The sequence below is a fragment of the Brachyhypopomus gauderio genome, chromosome 7 (genome assembly GCF_052324685.1).
Source record: "Brachyhypopomus gauderio isolate BG-103 chromosome 7, BGAUD_0.2, whole genome shotgun sequence".
Classification (NCBI taxonomy): Eukaryota; Metazoa; Chordata; class Actinopteri; order Gymnotiformes; family Hypopomidae; genus Brachyhypopomus; species Brachyhypopomus gauderio.
In genome coordinates this window covers 20,617,943-20,633,824 of record NC_135217.1, presented here as the reverse complement: position 1 = coordinate 20,633,824, position 15,882 = coordinate 20,617,943, and the positions used below count along the sequence as shown (strand labels likewise).

Genomic DNA, 15,882 nt, shown 5'->3' with positions numbered 1-15,882 from the left:
TTCTTCCTCGCTCGACTCCGAGATAACATGCGGTAAACAAAACTCCAGACCAGATGTGAACTCTAAACAAAAGGCATTGAGGGAGGGAGGGTGGGGGGTGGGAGGGGTTAAAGGTCAGGGTAAGGTAAAAAGCAAAGGGAGCTGAGGGCATCCAGGAGATGACCCTTCGCATCCAGGAGATGACCCAAGCTCCCTTGGCCTTAGTGTGTTAGCACCAGGTCACCCAGAGCCCTGGTCCAGGTGTGTACACAGACAGACTGCTCCTTCTGCAGGAGAACATGAGTCAGAATGAACAAGAGCAGAGCAGGAGGCAGACAGCGAGGCACCCATCCGCACCACCCCCCCACCCCACCCCCTCCACCCGCTACATCCTCCCCGAACGCTGATGTTGTGTACAGGTGTTTGTTTGAATTCAAATGTTTTATTACGCTGGTTGTTGCTGCCTGCAGGGTCTGACAATATGATGCCATTTGAAGGGTTGTGTATGATCGGGGCTCAGATTTGTTCTTCTTGTTGGAGAAGTTTCTGCCATTCATGTCTTCACAGATCCAGGTGCGGTGAACCAGGGCAGACACTCGTGCAGGAGGGCAAGTTTCTCTGGCTATGACACCCCCTCATGAACACAAATGCAGTGTGGACATCAAAGGCCCAGTGTGACGAAGCACTCGGTTCACTAATAACCACCGAATGGTTAAAAAACCTCCTCAAAGCGAGAACAGCGTGAGAAAATTGTGCTTTCAGGCTAAACTACACTATTAATGATTCTGTGTCACTGTCAGGTCAAAAGTGGGAAGGTATCAGGTCCGTTTCCCTGGTTGCTACAGGTCGCTAGTGCACATGGTGTCTTGTTTACTTCGGCTGTGACACAGAGGGGTTGAGGAACAATGAGCGTGTAGCAGCACGTCAGACCCCCTGAGGGCGCGTGGACATGGGCGTCCTCAAACCGGTCGGGGTCCCGTCTCTAGAACATGGTGGCCTACAGGAAATCTGGATTCTCTGCACTTTGATGACAGAGGTCAGTGAGGTCAGGGGTGAAAGGGTATGGTGTTCCTGTGTACAGATGTGATAGAGAGATCAACACTAGTGAACAGCAGGGTATGGCAGGCTGTGGAGGAGAACGGCTTGTTTTGGGTCAGGGGGGCTGTGGTTCACACTCGGGGTTAGAGTTCACTTTGTAAGTAGGTTTGGCAAAATCACTTCAGAGAAATTAGATGTATTTAGGACAGCAGAAGCAGTTATCATGACATCTAGCAGCCAATCAGAAACTGGTGTGTGTTTCCGTCAGAATGACAGGAGAGCGAATGAAAAACAGGTGTGTGTTGATCTCTCTCTCTCTCTCTCTCCTTTCGCAGGTTAACATGCTGTTCTGTACCATGGGAGCAGTGAGAGGAGACAGGAGTTGGGGCTGGATTCTCCCCCACACTCCAAACACCTTCTTCAGTTCCTCACAGCCACTTCAGCACCTCTACATGTTTGAGGCAGTTCTGTGGAGTCAACGTTTCGTTCTGAATCCTCAATCCAATGACTAGATCTAGTCTAGTTTAGGAACAGGAATTAGTAGGAATTATGGCTATTCTAGCAGTATTTTGCATAGCGTGTGTAGTGTGAGTACACATATTCACACAATGGTGACATAATTGGTCCAGTGAATTAATCGATGATTCTGAGAAATTATTCTGATGTACAAATTCTAAAACCTATTCATCTGTGTAGACTCTGTTTGTCTCAGTTCAGGTTATGCGAAATGTAGTGCCTTTTTGAAATTACACTGCAATTTTGAAAGTATGGCGTCTACACTGTTCATAATATCCTCATTAACAACCTAACATATTTCCAATCATAGCGAGTTGACAAAACCCACAAAGTCTGCTTACAACACTCGTCCCCTTCACGTGCTTCTCCCTGCCCTCTACCTGCCCCCCCGTCGTGGAGGGAGGGTCCGGTTTTACGGATATCACCATAATCTGGCCTGGCACTCACTGCTCGCTGGCGGAGAGTGTGCGGATACTGGACCCTCGCACCAACACACTCAATCTGGCAGTTTAACACAACAAGTTTCTCCCATCGATCTGATTGCGCTCCGATCCAGAACCTGAAGGAAGAGAAAGCCGGGTGTCCTGGGAAAGTCGGACATTATTCTGAAGTGACCAGGCGTTAAAAAGGAGCAGACCAAGGTGAGAATTTATCCTCCGGTGAATGATTTTATAAGGTTGGCACTGGATAACAGCGTTTTAAATGTGAACGGTAGACGAGCTCATTCAGTCTTTTAGAAAACAAGGAGTTGTCATTTTAAAGCTTGGTCAGTTAAAACGGCGCTTTTAACTATTTTCTTTTCGAGAAATGTATTCGTTTTCTCACTTTTATTCGTTTATAAACGGATGGGTGGTCTGGTAAATTCGCATGTTACAGCAAGGCTGAAACAGGTGAAGTAAACAGGATTATTAATCTGGGTATGTGTTTAAACTCAGCAGCTGTCACGGTGAACGCAGATTGAAGGGGTCACGATATGCGCAAAATGTAACGGTTTGTTGTTTTCGTAACGTGAATGACCTGTTCGATATCATTACTACTACATTAGTGCCTAAACTGTAAATTATAACAACTGTTGATTGACAGAAAACAGATCGTGAGCAACAGTAATATCGATTGTGTGAAGCGGAAAGTTACGCGTGTACGAGCACTGCTGGTATTTACCTTAAAAAAATATGCGTGAACCACTGCGCATTTCCACACTAATGAGCGATTAATCATGTATGCTAAATCTGTGATTTCACTAAGTTTGAAAATAAATTATTACAGTACATTCTAACTACGTTAATTACTGGCAATCGGGGATATGTTAAGGCAGCAGTGATACTAAAACTTTGAATCAACGGTTTGGTAGAACCGTTTTGCGGGAGAGGGGTGTTACATGATTACAAAGACTTATGTAATTATTTTGCTTACATGCATACAGCAGAATACATGTGAATTAATGCATGTGTCGCTGGTGTGGTTTATTCATACATGCCTGCGACTTTATGCAGGTTAGTGGCGCGTGCGGCAGCGCGTGCGTGTTAACGCTGGTTCGCTGCTTTTTCCAAAACCGCAAACATGTCATTGGGAAAATACATAAAATACAAATCAAATTTGCATTGATACAACTGAGATTCCACATAAGACTAAATGTTGAACTTGACTTTTTACACGTGTCTTGTGCATCGGCCAGCACGTCCTAGATTAAAAGCGTTTATCTAGTGTGAGGGCTGTCTTCTCGTGTGCATATCAGTAGGTTTGTTGAAATCTGACTGTTTGTTGTCCACCGCCATCATAGATGAGCGCTTCGGGATATAGTTGTGATTTTGCGTTTTATAGAGATAACCACACAAAGCCAGTCTAAACTCTTAGACCAAACTTCAGCATTTAGACTAAACTGATGCAGTTCACCTGTCCTCGAACCACCCCAGAGCTCGTGATAATGCGGGTGTGTTATCATCCTCCTTCCCACAAGTTTGAAGTTAGTCTGTGGTGAAGCCTTGCGTTTATCATCTGGTGCGTAGGAGGAACGGCAGCATCTGTTCGTCTGCAGACGCGTGCAGGCTGGCACACACAACAGCCTCCAACCACCACTAACGTGATTACGTTCACATTTCGTAATCGCGTCATAACTCATAAGCTTCGGGGCGAATGAGACGACAACGAATGTCGATGAGGTCACACAAACCCGCGCGCTACGTTGACGGGGCGCGTGCGGTGCGGTGCAGGTACACAGACGCAAACACGTGTTCGGCCTTGTAATAACAGAGGAACCCCAAGCGCTGCTATCCCTCATGCTCCATATTAAAGTGTTGAGAGTAGGGGCTGATGTCATGGAGGAGGCTAGGAGGCCTTCAGGCTCTGTCTGTCCTGTTAAAAGGACAGAGTTTAATCAGAAATATGGGCAGAGCAAATCTTTCTTACTGTTGTTCTTATGTTGTGAAAACTTAGGCTTACGTTCATAGCTAAATTTATCATTTTGGGTCAGACGTTCCCCTTACAAGGTCTGAGCGCTGTTGGCAGCTGTATCTGTGCTACCCTACTGCAGTCTTTCATTAATAATAGCCGTTTTGGTGCTACTGTGGGGGGGGTTTTTACTCTGTACCTCCAGTAGAAGAGCTATGGAGAGGCACGTAAACGCTGCCTCCAGAATATCACAAGGCCTGGGGTGACCTTCTGCATACAGTGTGGCTGTGTGTAAGTCTTTGACCACATGTCTCTCCGCCGCCCACACCGCACGCCACTGACCCGTTGCAGCTCCAAGGCTGCAGACAGGCTGCATAAAGGAGACACTCTCCCATCTGTGTTCCCCCATAAAGGAGACCCTGTCCCACCTGTGTTCCCCCATAAAGGAGACCCTGTCTCACCTGTGTTCCCCCATAAAGGAGACCCTGTCCCACCTGTGTTCCCCCATAAAGGAGACCCTGTCCCACCTGTGTTCCCCCATAAAGGAGACCCTGTCTCACCTGTGTTCCCCCATAAAGGAGACCCTCTCCCACCTGTGCCTCCCTGTCCCAGGATCTCACCCGCTGCATCTAAGCAGTCATCGTTTTCCTTTTTTGTCAGGATCACTCAGACATATAATGTACATGGTAATTCCGAGTATGTCAGTCTAGACTACCAGGAAAGTATGACCCCGCAATCACACACATCACACCCACCGGAGAGACGCTCCATATTTGGAAGGCAAACGTATGTAACCAAGGTCCATCAGAAAGCCCCCACACACTCAAAAGGAGGCTCGCGTTTCTAATTAGAGGGCACAGGTCTGGGCCTTAGCAGATGACATCATCTTGCTCTACCTCTATAGGTAAAAGTTACACAGGCTTCTCTGTGTGTGTGTGTGCATGTTTCCACAGAAGACAGCTGTTACCACACAGCTCTAAGGCAAATGATGTTAAGCACAGAACAACATAGTATCAGAAGACAAAACAGGATAACAGTGGATATCCTATTGTTGAGGTTTTTGTATTTTTCATTTTGGCACATTGGTGTATTTCTGTATTATCTTAAAATAGTTATTTCTTATTAAAAAATTAATTGTTAATTTGTTAATAAGAATTGTTAATTTACAGTTGTTTTCTTCCCCACCACTGCAACTCAATAGCTTATAAAGCTCATGACACATTAACTTTATTGTAAATAATCAATTGCAGCATCTTCAAACAAAGCTCAGTCACCTGTAGCTGTTTGGCAGCTATGAGCCCAGCTCACGTGGTTCTCACACGTTTCCCGCACATTCCTCACACATTGTTCTTTCTCCTGATTGGACGTGGCATCTCCAGTTAGTGCCAGAGAAAGTTCCAACTCTGATCAGAGTCGAGCGCCAGGGCACAAGGCATTTTGTCCCCTCTCTTTTCTGACGCTGCTGAAATCGGAGGGCCTTTCCCTCGTCTCAGAGAGACACATGGGGCGAAGGTGGTGCTACAGGTGAGGTGGGAGGAAGGTGGTGCTACAGGTGAGGGTGGGAGGAAGGTGGGGGTTCAGGTGAGGGTGGGAGGAAGGTGGGGGTTCAGGTGAGGGAGGGAGGAAGGTGGGGGTTCAGGTGAGGGTGGGAGGAAGGTGAGGTGGGAGGAAGGTGGGGGTTCAGGTGAGGTGGGGGTTCAGGTGAGGTGGGAGGAAGGTGGGGGTTCAGGTGAGGGTGGGAGGAAGGTGGGGGTTCAGGTGAGGTGGGGGTTCAGGTGAGGTGGGAGGAAGGTGGGGGTTCAGGTGAGGGTGGGAGGAAGGGTGGGGGCTCAGGTGAGGGTAGGAGGAAGGTGGGGGTTCAGGTGAGGTGGGGGTTCAGGTGAGGTGGGAGGAAGGTGGGGGTTCAGGTGAGGGTGGGAGGAAGGGTGGGGGTTCAGGTGAGGGTGGGAGGAAGGGTGGGGGCTCAGGTGAGGGTGGGAGGAAGGTGGGGGTTCAGGTGAGGGTGGGAGGAAGGTGGGGGTTCAGGTGAGGTGGGAGGAAGGTGGGGGTTCAGGTGAGGGTGGGAGGAAGGGTGGGGGTTCAGGTGAGGGTGGGAGGAAGGTGGGGGTTCAGGTGAGGGTGGGAGGAAGGGTGGGGGCTCAGGTGAGGGTGGGAGGAAGGTGGGGGTTCAGGTGAGGTGGGAGGAAGGGTGGGGGTTCAGGTGAGGGTGGGAGGAAGGGTGGGGGCTCAGGTGAGGGTGGGAGGAAGGGTGGGGGCTCAGGTGAGGTGGGGGTTCAGGTGAGGGTGGGAGGAAGGGTGGGGGTTCAGGCTGCCACTTCAGGCCTGTTGGTATCGAGCGACTCGCTGATGCCTGATGGGAGAAGACAGGTTGAGCGGAGCCACTGCAGTGGACTGCACTGAACCATGAGACACAGATCTGAGATCAGTCTGGAGTGAAGTCCGACGCAGCCGTGCACAGTTTACCCATACGTATGCTAATCCACGGAGACCTTCAGCGCTGACCTCCAGGGGCAGTGGCAGCAGATATCAGCTGGATTCAAACATATGACCTACGCTCTCTCACGGCTGGGCTGTACCGTCCTGTGCAGAGGCAATATGTGGTAAATCATAGTAGCAGATGCAAAGAAGGGGGTAATTATGCAGACATGACTAATGAGGCTAATTAAAATGAAAGCTAAGAACTGGCAAATCAGAATTATGATAATGATCGGTGGGTATTATTGTTAATGTATTACTTGCCACACATTGTGGTGCTCACAAGCTTTCAGACTGCACAGCCTCTCCATACAGTAGCAGAGAGAGGTGTGCAGTGCCTCGCAGGCGGGTGGTGTGGGTGGGGCATGGGTGGGGTGTGGGGTCAGGGTGCCCCCCTCCCCCACCTCTCAGCAGTTGCATTTGTTTGCCCCTGTGCTGTTAACACCACACACGGGTTGCACCGCGGTGACCTTCATACGTGATTTTCACATCACACTGATAGTTAGCGACTGGTGTGAAAATGCACGGTGACTCCTGGACGCCTGTTGAGAAACGTGTGCTGTTGGTGGCCAAAAGAAAGGTGGAGAAAATGAGTGGAGTCTTGTTTGTTTTTGTATGTTCCTGGTAACGAAAACTCCAAACTTTCTAAATGTTGTCATATTTAAAACTGTGCTGATTTACCTACGTGTGATGGATTGGCTCCGTGTCCAGTGTTAGTTTCTTCCTTGCTCTTTGTGCTTCCGGGTCACGTCCCGGACCCCCACTATGACCCTGAATTGCATTGGGTGGTTCAGAAGACGAATGAATAAGTCAGTGACTCACTGTTCACCTGTTTGAGATTTTAGCAGTTTGCAGCACTGTGCTATAATAAATGGATTATATTACATTGTTTTTCCACAGTCACCAAAAGAGTGCTCTAAGACCGTCCTGAAGTGTCACACTCATGTACAGCTCGGTGATTTCTTTCCATAACACTCTTTCTTCGCATCAGACTCTTGACATCATGCCCCTGGCTCGCTGGGTCCTAATGCCCCCTGGCTGCAGGCTGCCAGCACCGGAATGTTTGGCTCGCATTGCCAACAAAAAAACGGTTTTAATACACCTTCTATAAAGTGCACGACCAAACCTCCATCCTTCACTCATCACTTATAACGCCAAGAGCTTAACATTCCGGGCTGGGGGGGCACAGACTGGATTGCGTGTCTCTGCTGGGAACGCAGCGCAGGCGGGATTAACTGGGATTAGCCGGGACGCTGGAGGGCAGGACCCGCTGGCTCCTCCTACCGCCGCCGTCCGCGACAGGTGGAGGTGTGAAACACACACGGGCTCTCACAGTGCCCGTCTCTGAGGTATCGCCTCCTTTACCCTGGCGACTAAATGAGAGACGCTTATTCAGGCAAGCAAAGGGGAAAGAAATCTAAATGTAGCATGGTTTATGATGTGGTTAATGGGTTATAGAGGATAGAGGGTGTGGACAGTAGTTGGGAGAGGAGAAGCATACAGTTTCTTCAACATGCTGTTGAATGTCACCCACAGAGCCTTTCTGTAGAGGAAACACGTCAGTAGTGTGTTTATGAGGTGTGGCGTGGACTTGAAACACGTTCCGTGTGTTTGACGACATTGCAAAATCCACATCAATCCAGTGATTAGCTATCAAAACGATAACACGATGTACTGAGAAAAAGTTCTTTAGCACGCTATCACCACGAAGGTAATTTTTGCCGATAAAACAGAGTATCAGTTGGCAGTTTTATTTGTTATCTTAGTCAGTCCTTGCTTGTGTATAAGTTGCTAAAAGGTGGTTGATAAGGTACTAGTCACATGGGTAGTAGTCACATAACTTTTTCATTCACAAAATCTGATAATTGGCTTTGGCTCATAGGACGGCCTAACTAATCAGGTGACTGAAAGGGTGGCCTGACACCAGTTAGGCTAGGTCACTTCACACTTAGGACAATGGAGATTAAAAAGCTGTTCAGTGTCTGTTTAAGTGCCCTCTCCTCTCCAGTGTCTGTTAGCTGCCCTCTCCCAGTCTTCTTTAACATTAGTCAAATATAAATAACAAAAGGCACGGGGTTCATTCAGTCAGTTAGGTGTTCATCTCATAATCTGGACTGGGTTTGATGGTGGGGGGGTCTGAGGGACTGAAAGAGCCTTAAAGAGATGCCCTTTGACCTGTCTGTGTCCGTGATGGAGCACCCCTCTGTGTCTCAACGGCCCAGTGCCTCTTCACAATGGAGTGGAGGTTGCTGCCGCCTGGGCTTTTGTTGCCAGAGGTACGTTTCCCCCTCGCCTGACTTTCGTCCTCGTGTTGTCGTCCCCCCCCCCCCCCCCCCGCCTCTGAATTTTTAACTTGGTCCTAATTAGGAAAAGCACCCTGGCCTGTCTCTTATCTTGCGAGCCAGCCGGGTCTATTGTCTGGAGCCATCAATAATGCAGGACTCTGTCTGGGTTGCGCGGTCTTTCTTCTTCAGCCTTGCCCTGTTCCAGGACAGAACAGTGCCGCACTGCCCATTAAGGCCTGAGCCACACAAACACACTGCTGCAGGAATAAAGCTGCTGCAAAGCTTGCAGGCCAAAGGGTGTGACACTGTTTTCACTGGTTTCTTAGAGAACAGAGTATCAAGAAGGCAAGAAAAGTGAAAATCTGTTCCTCCCATATACATCAGGGTATATGCTGCCTATAAACTTTTGAGAATCCTGGTAACATTTTGCAGTGATTTATACAGAGCAGGGGTGAGTTTCCTGAAACGTTCTTAGTGCTAAGTACTTCTTAACCTCATACGTTTCATACGAGGTTATGAAGTACTTAGCGCTACGAACGTTTCGGGAAACCCACCCCAGGTAATTTAAAACATAGAGCTTGGTTTTATTCTCCTTTTCTAGGCAGTGATCAATCAAGCAAGCAGTCGGGTGAGTTGTTGGGTAATCAGCAGTTGCAGGAAGGAGTTGGGACGGACGTTGGTAAGCCGTGTCCCGCTCTTTTTGTCGGCGTCTTGCTTCTCACTGGACTGGCCTCTGCGGGGTGACACCGAACATCTGGTTTGTCTTTGAGCGCGCTAAGGGTCGGCTCCAGACGTCCCCGCGGGCGTCCGTCCTCCTCGGACTCCGTGCGGAGGGTCGCGAGCGTGGGCACAAAGGCCTGGGGAGATGAGAGGGTACTGGCACAGCAGGGGTTAATTACGAGCCCCTCCCCTTTCCCAAGGGAGGAGCTGAAGCTGGCTGAGGGACCCAGGGGCTTGTTTGTGTGCGCTGCTGCGTCCCAGGCCTGACCTCAGAGTGGCGAGCATCACAGGAAAAGCGGAAGAACTTTAATTTGCCTCGTTAGACTTGAAAGAATACTAAACCATGAGTTCTTGAACCGCTAATAGTGATTGAAGACTAGCAGGAGAAGGCTAATCACGGCATCTAGTTGCCGCTGCCTTGTGATTTGTTGCTAGCAGAGTTAGCCGTTCTTGGTGAAAAACGCCTCAGCTATGGGCTGAGGTGGGTATTTGGGGTGGTTTAAAGTTGAGTAAGTGTTAGGAGCAGTGCAGTGAATCGCTGTGTGTGTGTGTTTGTTAATGTTTGAACAAAGGGCCTGACCAAGCCCTTCTGTCTGACCCTACCTTGCCTCTCCCAGTCAGTTCAACTTAATGTCACGTTTTCAGTTTTGATGTGTTGATTCAGCTGTCTGCTACAAAATAAATATCACAGAGTCAAGTAGTCACAACACTGTGTTAGATACATTGTTAATATCAGGTCAATGCAATTATGTGCCAGTATCTTGGAGTTTGTTCATTTGCCACAGATTAACCTTGCATGGTTTACATGTTGTTAACTACATGGTCACCAGAAACAACATCAGATGATAATCCATATTAAATGATTGTATATGTATGCATTGTTTTCCATTTTAATGCAACAGGCTATTGAAGAACTTTGAGTTGGTCATGAAACTATTTGCAGTGATAGATGTGGACCAGATCAATTAAACACACTTCTGTACAAGCTAGAAGTAAAGTGGTTGATGCTTTGAAACAGTATACTACTAAATAACTGCATCTCTCTCTCTCTCTCTCTCTCTCTCTCTCTCTCTCTCTCTCTCTCTCTCTCTCTCTCTCTCTCTCTCTCTCTCTCTCTCTCTCTCTCTCTCTTTTCCCTCTTCCACTCGTGTGTTCTAGACCCCCTATCCCACTCCACACCTGTTCAGAATTCTTTCCCGGAACTTTCCCAAACTGCGGCGCCTTACCCAACAGCCCTGCCATCTGGAAAATGTTGCATTCTCCCAGTTTGGCGTGATTCACAGCGGGAGTCTGTGGGTGGGTGGGGTCTGGGGCTCAAGGTGTACAAGCCGAACAGCAGACAGACGCCATAAACCGAGCATGCGAGGGCCCTCTGCCCATTTAGCCTGTAGCTTCTTCTGTTCCTATTTTGACAACTCCATCACTATAAGAGGAACGTTTCACTCATAGCAGCACGGAATCTGCGTCTTTGTTTCTGCACATTAAACTTTGTCTGGTAATGGATGAACGCCATAACAGAGCCAGGAAGCAGTGACATTTCCATAGTCGTTACTGCATACTGGACCACTCGATCCTGTCTAGCCCCCACAGGCCTTGGGCTGTGAGTTTATTTTTTGTGTGCTGGAGAGGATGCACTAAAATAGCACTTTGATGTGTCATGTTTTAAATTACGCTGCAGTTTGACGTTGGCACCTCCTCAGAAGGGTTGTGAGTCTGGAGTAATTTTCCTTAGGTATGCAGTTAAGGTTGCGATTCAAGAGGGAGCAGGCGTTGGGCCCCCACATCAACACATACTCCTTTGGTTTCATTTCTTTTTGGAATTATTCCGTTAATTTGGTGTGAACTGCATTGTGAACCATGCTGTGGCCATACATGGAAGGACTTCAGACTGCATCTCATGTGCAGAGGTGTAATTACTGGTGCCAGTACAGTTTGGAAGCTTTATTTATCTGTTGGCAGCACCATGTGTAGAAGTGCATGTGCATATCACATCCTCATTAGATACCTGCATGCCCTCTACTAGCCCTGCTGCAATGCTTGTGCAAATCATCCTTAAAATAACCACACTGCTGAAATGCTCTTTTAAATACCACCTCCTTTGTTGTTTGATCAAAATGACTGTCCTTGCAAATAACTTTAAGAAACATGAATGCCACAGTATTAGTTTCAGGTCACTGCTGGTATGCTGTGTGGCTGTGTTCAGTTCTGCAGTAATTTCATTCAGTGTGGCAGGGTTTATGCTTCCTAAGAAGTTTTGGCCACATTAATATCCAGACAGACTCATACATTATGCAGCAGTGCCTTGAGGCTACAGAAGTGTAGGGCGGGGACTGGGCTGACCTGAAGCTGATTATGCAGAGAGCCCCATTGTGATTGGTCACAGTTAGTTAGTGCACAAATGTTGGTGTTTAAAAGCATCTGTTTTCATATGTGCATCTGGGGTCAATTAGCATGGGGTTCATTTCAAATCAGCTGTAATCATAATGTGGGAGACATCAGCCAGCTCTAGTTGGTTCTAGAGTATTCTGGAAGGGTCTACTCTTGGTGTCTTAACAAATGTGTAAACTGTTTGTGTTAATTTGTCACTGCAAGCCACAATTACCCTCTGCCCATGCCACATATGTGTCATGGGCAGAGGGACGCTCGTGCGCGCACACACACACACACACACACACACACACACACACACACACACACACACACACACACACACACGTATGCACATTAAAAGATCTGTTCTTGACGTTGACGTGCCTGTCTTTCTGTTTACCCTGTTTTCTCAGGATTCCAGTCCAGCAGAGAAAAGAACCGAGGCAGAACCTCCATCCACCAGAAGCTGTCGTGGCCTGGTGCCACTGGGCTGCCCAGACAATAGAGTCTGCACACACAGAAAACAAGGCAGCGGTTGACACCACCACAGCCTTCACCAGACACCCCCCCCCCCCCCAACCCCCACCCTCCTCCAGGGCTGGAGGAACCCAAACGAGATGAGCTCAGGCCAAAGGAGAAAAGAGTGACGTCTACACGGTTAATTGGAATGTCTATTTCTGCTGCAGTGTGGCGTGCCGAACATCTCATTTGGGAGTGTAGCCAAGGAGGGAATAATCGAGCCGCTGGATAAACAAGTCACGCTCGTATCAGTTTGTTCCCATTCCAAAACGGGAGACTAAGCCAAAGTCTCCTGAACTCTTATAAGAATGTTATGTATATTTACACGTAGATAGAGGTCCCAGCGCCTGGTTGGAATCAGGACAGGTCCCTGTGCTGGCCTAGATCTCGTTCTTTGGTAAACCCTGATTAAAGACGATTCTGTACCCGCTCGGGGCCGTCGTCCTGAACTGCGGGACATTACAGTGCCACTCAAGGCTTCTATTTGAATGTCATTTGCACTGGCGGGGCGGTAAGCGATGAAGCCCCTGACACCCATTGGGTCGCCATCGCCCCTGCGCCTGCTGAACAAGGGGCCGGACTACCTGCGGCGGCAGATGGACAGCGGGGGGCGAGGACACTCGGTCAGCGCCGTGGAGCGTCTAGAGGCCGACAAGGCCAAGTACGTGAAGAGCAGGCAAGTGATCGACAACAAGCAGGAGCCCGCGCTGGCGCCCTGCGCAACCCCGCCGATCCAGCCGCGACGGAACCTTGCTATACCGGCGAGCTCCACACCCCTCCAGGACCGCCGCCCTCCTCCCAGCCCACGGCCCTCGGCCAGGCCGACACGGGCCGTTGGCGCAGACGGCGAGGACGACTCCAGGAAGGAGAATCGACGAACTCCATTGTCAAAGGCGGAGACGCCACAGCGCAGAGAAAGCTCCGGAGGCCGTGTACCTCGACCCGTGGCAGGGATCCTCGTCGGCCGGCTGCCGGTGGCACCCCACAGTGCCCCCTTGCTGCGGAGGAGCACGGGCAAACGTGCGCTTCGTCCGGACTCGTTGCTCATCTACCGGCAGAAGAAGGAGTGTAAGAGTCCCACGTGTAGCCAGAGCAGCGGCGGTGGGAACGTGGAGGCGAAGGGCTACAGCTTCGTACGCCGGCTGTTCCAGGGCTCAATGCGGGAGAAGAGTATCAGGGAAGGAGCCAAGACGCCGACGACGATCAGCGAGGAGAAGGGCTCGTCACGAGACTCACGCATGTCGTGGTCCAACGAGCGCGACGCTACGGACGGGCCCCGTCGCCCCAGCAGGCCGGAGCTGAACGGGGGCAGCTGTGGTTTCACAACTCCCGCCAGCTCGTCCAGCGCTCCGTGGAGCAGCATCGACAATGACATGGACCCGTGGAAGCCGGTCCGGCTACCGGCCAGGCTCCGGCGCTCCGAATCGGACCTGCGGCCGCGCGCCTCGCTGGTGCCTTCCGAGCTGCAGCGCTTCTTCGACTTCTGCGGCCTCGACTGGGACATGGTGGACCGGCTCGGGCCAGAGAACTTCCTGTCGGGGGCCAGCTCCGCCGACACGCTCTCGGTGGTCCTGCGCAGCGTCGGTGCGGTGGAAGGAGGCTCAGAACCCAGCGAGTTCTCCCGCCGCTCGGGGGACGGCCTCTTCCAGGAGGAACTGAGCGAGCAGGTGCCGTCGGCCGTGTCCATCATCGAGAGGAACGCCCGCGTGATAAAATGGCTCTACAGCTGCAAGAGCGCCGCGCAGGAAACAGGAGCGGCACAAGAACGCAGAGCTCCTAAAGAGTCAACCGTGTAGCCATACACCAGACCTGAGCATACGAACCCAGAACACGTGATTCTTTCTGTATTTGTTTCATTTCAGAAGTGTGTGCAGAGTTGAAAAAGCGCCAGGTGATCATATGACCATGCAGCAAGAGTGAGAGACATTCTCCTGCCTGTTTGTGTGCACACAAACGAGTGTATTCTTGTCTTTTTGTTGCTGGGTTACAACCATTGGCTACTGAGCAGCTCAAGAGATGAATAATTGACAATGGAAAGCCAGCAAGCTTTGCTTGTCCTGCATGGGGGGAGCCATGTCTGTGTCTGTAGTGGGCCATATGTGCCTCCTCCCTAACTGGCTTTCTTTATCTTACACCTCCCCCACCCTCCACAACAACCCCCCCACTTTAAAACATCCACCAAAGCCCAGGCTCTATGGAGCAGTTAACAAACTGAAACACTGAACAGGAGAGAGAGAGAGGTCTTGACATATACAAAGGAAGAAGTTTAGTTTTGACAAACAACCATCGTTAAAATATTCAAATACCTGTGCCAAAGAATTAAGGCCCCAGCAAATAAATTCCTTCTTATCCCCCCCCCCCCCCCATTAAGAAGGTTTATTACAATACACTGAAGGCACATGTAGCAATGTAGCATTCCCCAGTGAAGTACGAATATTTTGTTTTTGAAACATTTTTGCTTCACGTTTTAGAACTGAGATTACATTTACATTATTTAAAGCAAAGGAAGTTGTTATATTACTAGTGCACTTGCTTGAAGTAAAAAAGTGTGCAGTTCAATTTCATTTTAGGTGTCTGTATAAGGACAGATCACGTGATCACACTCCTGCTCTCCTAAGTGGGCTTAAACACAGAGGGGACCTGAGTCTCACCACACCCTCCTCTTTCAGTCTATCTCTCATGTCTTCTTATCTTCCCTCTATCGCAGTGAACCTGTCCGGCCCGCCGGTCGGGAGAGTCCAGGTTTTTTTTTGTCGCTGTTGGAAAAATTAATCCAAGGTCTGGTGTGGTATTCCAGGGTCATGGGGGTTCAGAGGGAGACTGTTGTGTGAAGCGGCCCACTCCTCTCTGTATGGTTCTCAGACATCTGCCTCTCTCTCCCTCTCTCTCTCCCTCTCCCACTCTTGCTCTCTCTCTCTCTCTCTCTCGCTCTCTCTCCCTCTCCCTCTCTCTCTCCCTCTCCCACTCTTGCTCTGTCTCCCTCTCTCTCTTCCTCTCTCTCTCTGTCTCCCTCTCCCTCTCTCTTTCCCTCTCTTGCTGTCTCTCTCTCTTTCTCTCCCTCTCTCTCTCCCTCACCCTCCCTTTCTCTCTCTCTCTCTCTCTCGCTCTCTCTCTCTCTCTCTCTCCCTCTCGCATATTTACAGACCACCTGCTTGTACTCGTTTGTTTGCCCCCTTAAAAGAGTTCAACTTTATTTTGAAGAACAAATGTGTATAACTCACTGGACAAATGAAATTAAAGCTGTATTTTTTAATGATCAAGTTGTATAAACTTGTATTTCTAAGGAGCGTTTTCCTGCCTCTTGCTTCTTCACTGCTCAGTGAAGATATGAACACTACACAGAGCTGTTATGACAGGCCTACACATTGCAGCTTTGAATTCCGCAGGATCCCAAGACACAAGCTGAATCCCTTTGAGCAGAAGGAGGAGCTACATAATGTCTGACAGGCGGACTCCTGTAGGTTGGTGTGGATCTGGCGCGTCACGGTGGAGTAGAAGCTCGTCGTCTTACCGCTCGGCTTCTCCATCTTCACTCTGAAGTGTCTGTTGCTGCTCTGAAAGTCGTAGCGTGTAGAGCACTTGAGTCAGACAC

At 49.6% G+C, this 15,882-nt stretch overlaps 1 protein-coding gene and 1 long non-coding RNA gene across 2 annotated transcripts; both read left to right on the top strand.

The window, feature by feature from the left end:
* The first annotated feature begins 552 nt into the window (after nucleotides 1-552).
* Nucleotides 553-1,604, top strand: LOC143518306 (uncharacterized). Its single transcript, XR_013132155.1, has 3 exons — nucleotides 553-720; nucleotides 825-1,015; nucleotides 1,353-1,604. It is a non-coding gene; the product is annotated as an uncharacterized LOC143518306 (long non-coding RNA).
* Nucleotides 1,605-1,951: 347 nt separating this feature from the next.
* On the top strand, nucleotides 1,952-15,546 carry fam110d (family with sequence similarity 110 member D). The gene is made up of 2 exons (XM_077012463.1): nucleotides 1,952-2,174; nucleotides 12,185-15,546. The coding sequence occupies exon 2, from the start codon at nucleotides 12,809-12,811 to the stop codon at nucleotides 14,084-14,086; it is 1,278 nt and encodes a 425-aa protein (XP_076868578.1). The 5' UTR covers nucleotides 1,952-2,174; nucleotides 12,185-12,808; the 3' UTR covers nucleotides 14,087-15,546.
* Nucleotides 15,547-15,882: the final 336 nt, after the last annotated feature.

Excerpts from the sequence above, each read along its gene's own strand:
- fam110d (XM_077012463.1), top strand. The coding sequence starts at position 12,809 with ATGAAGCCCCTGACACCCATTGGGTCGCCATCGCCCCTGCGCCTGCTG.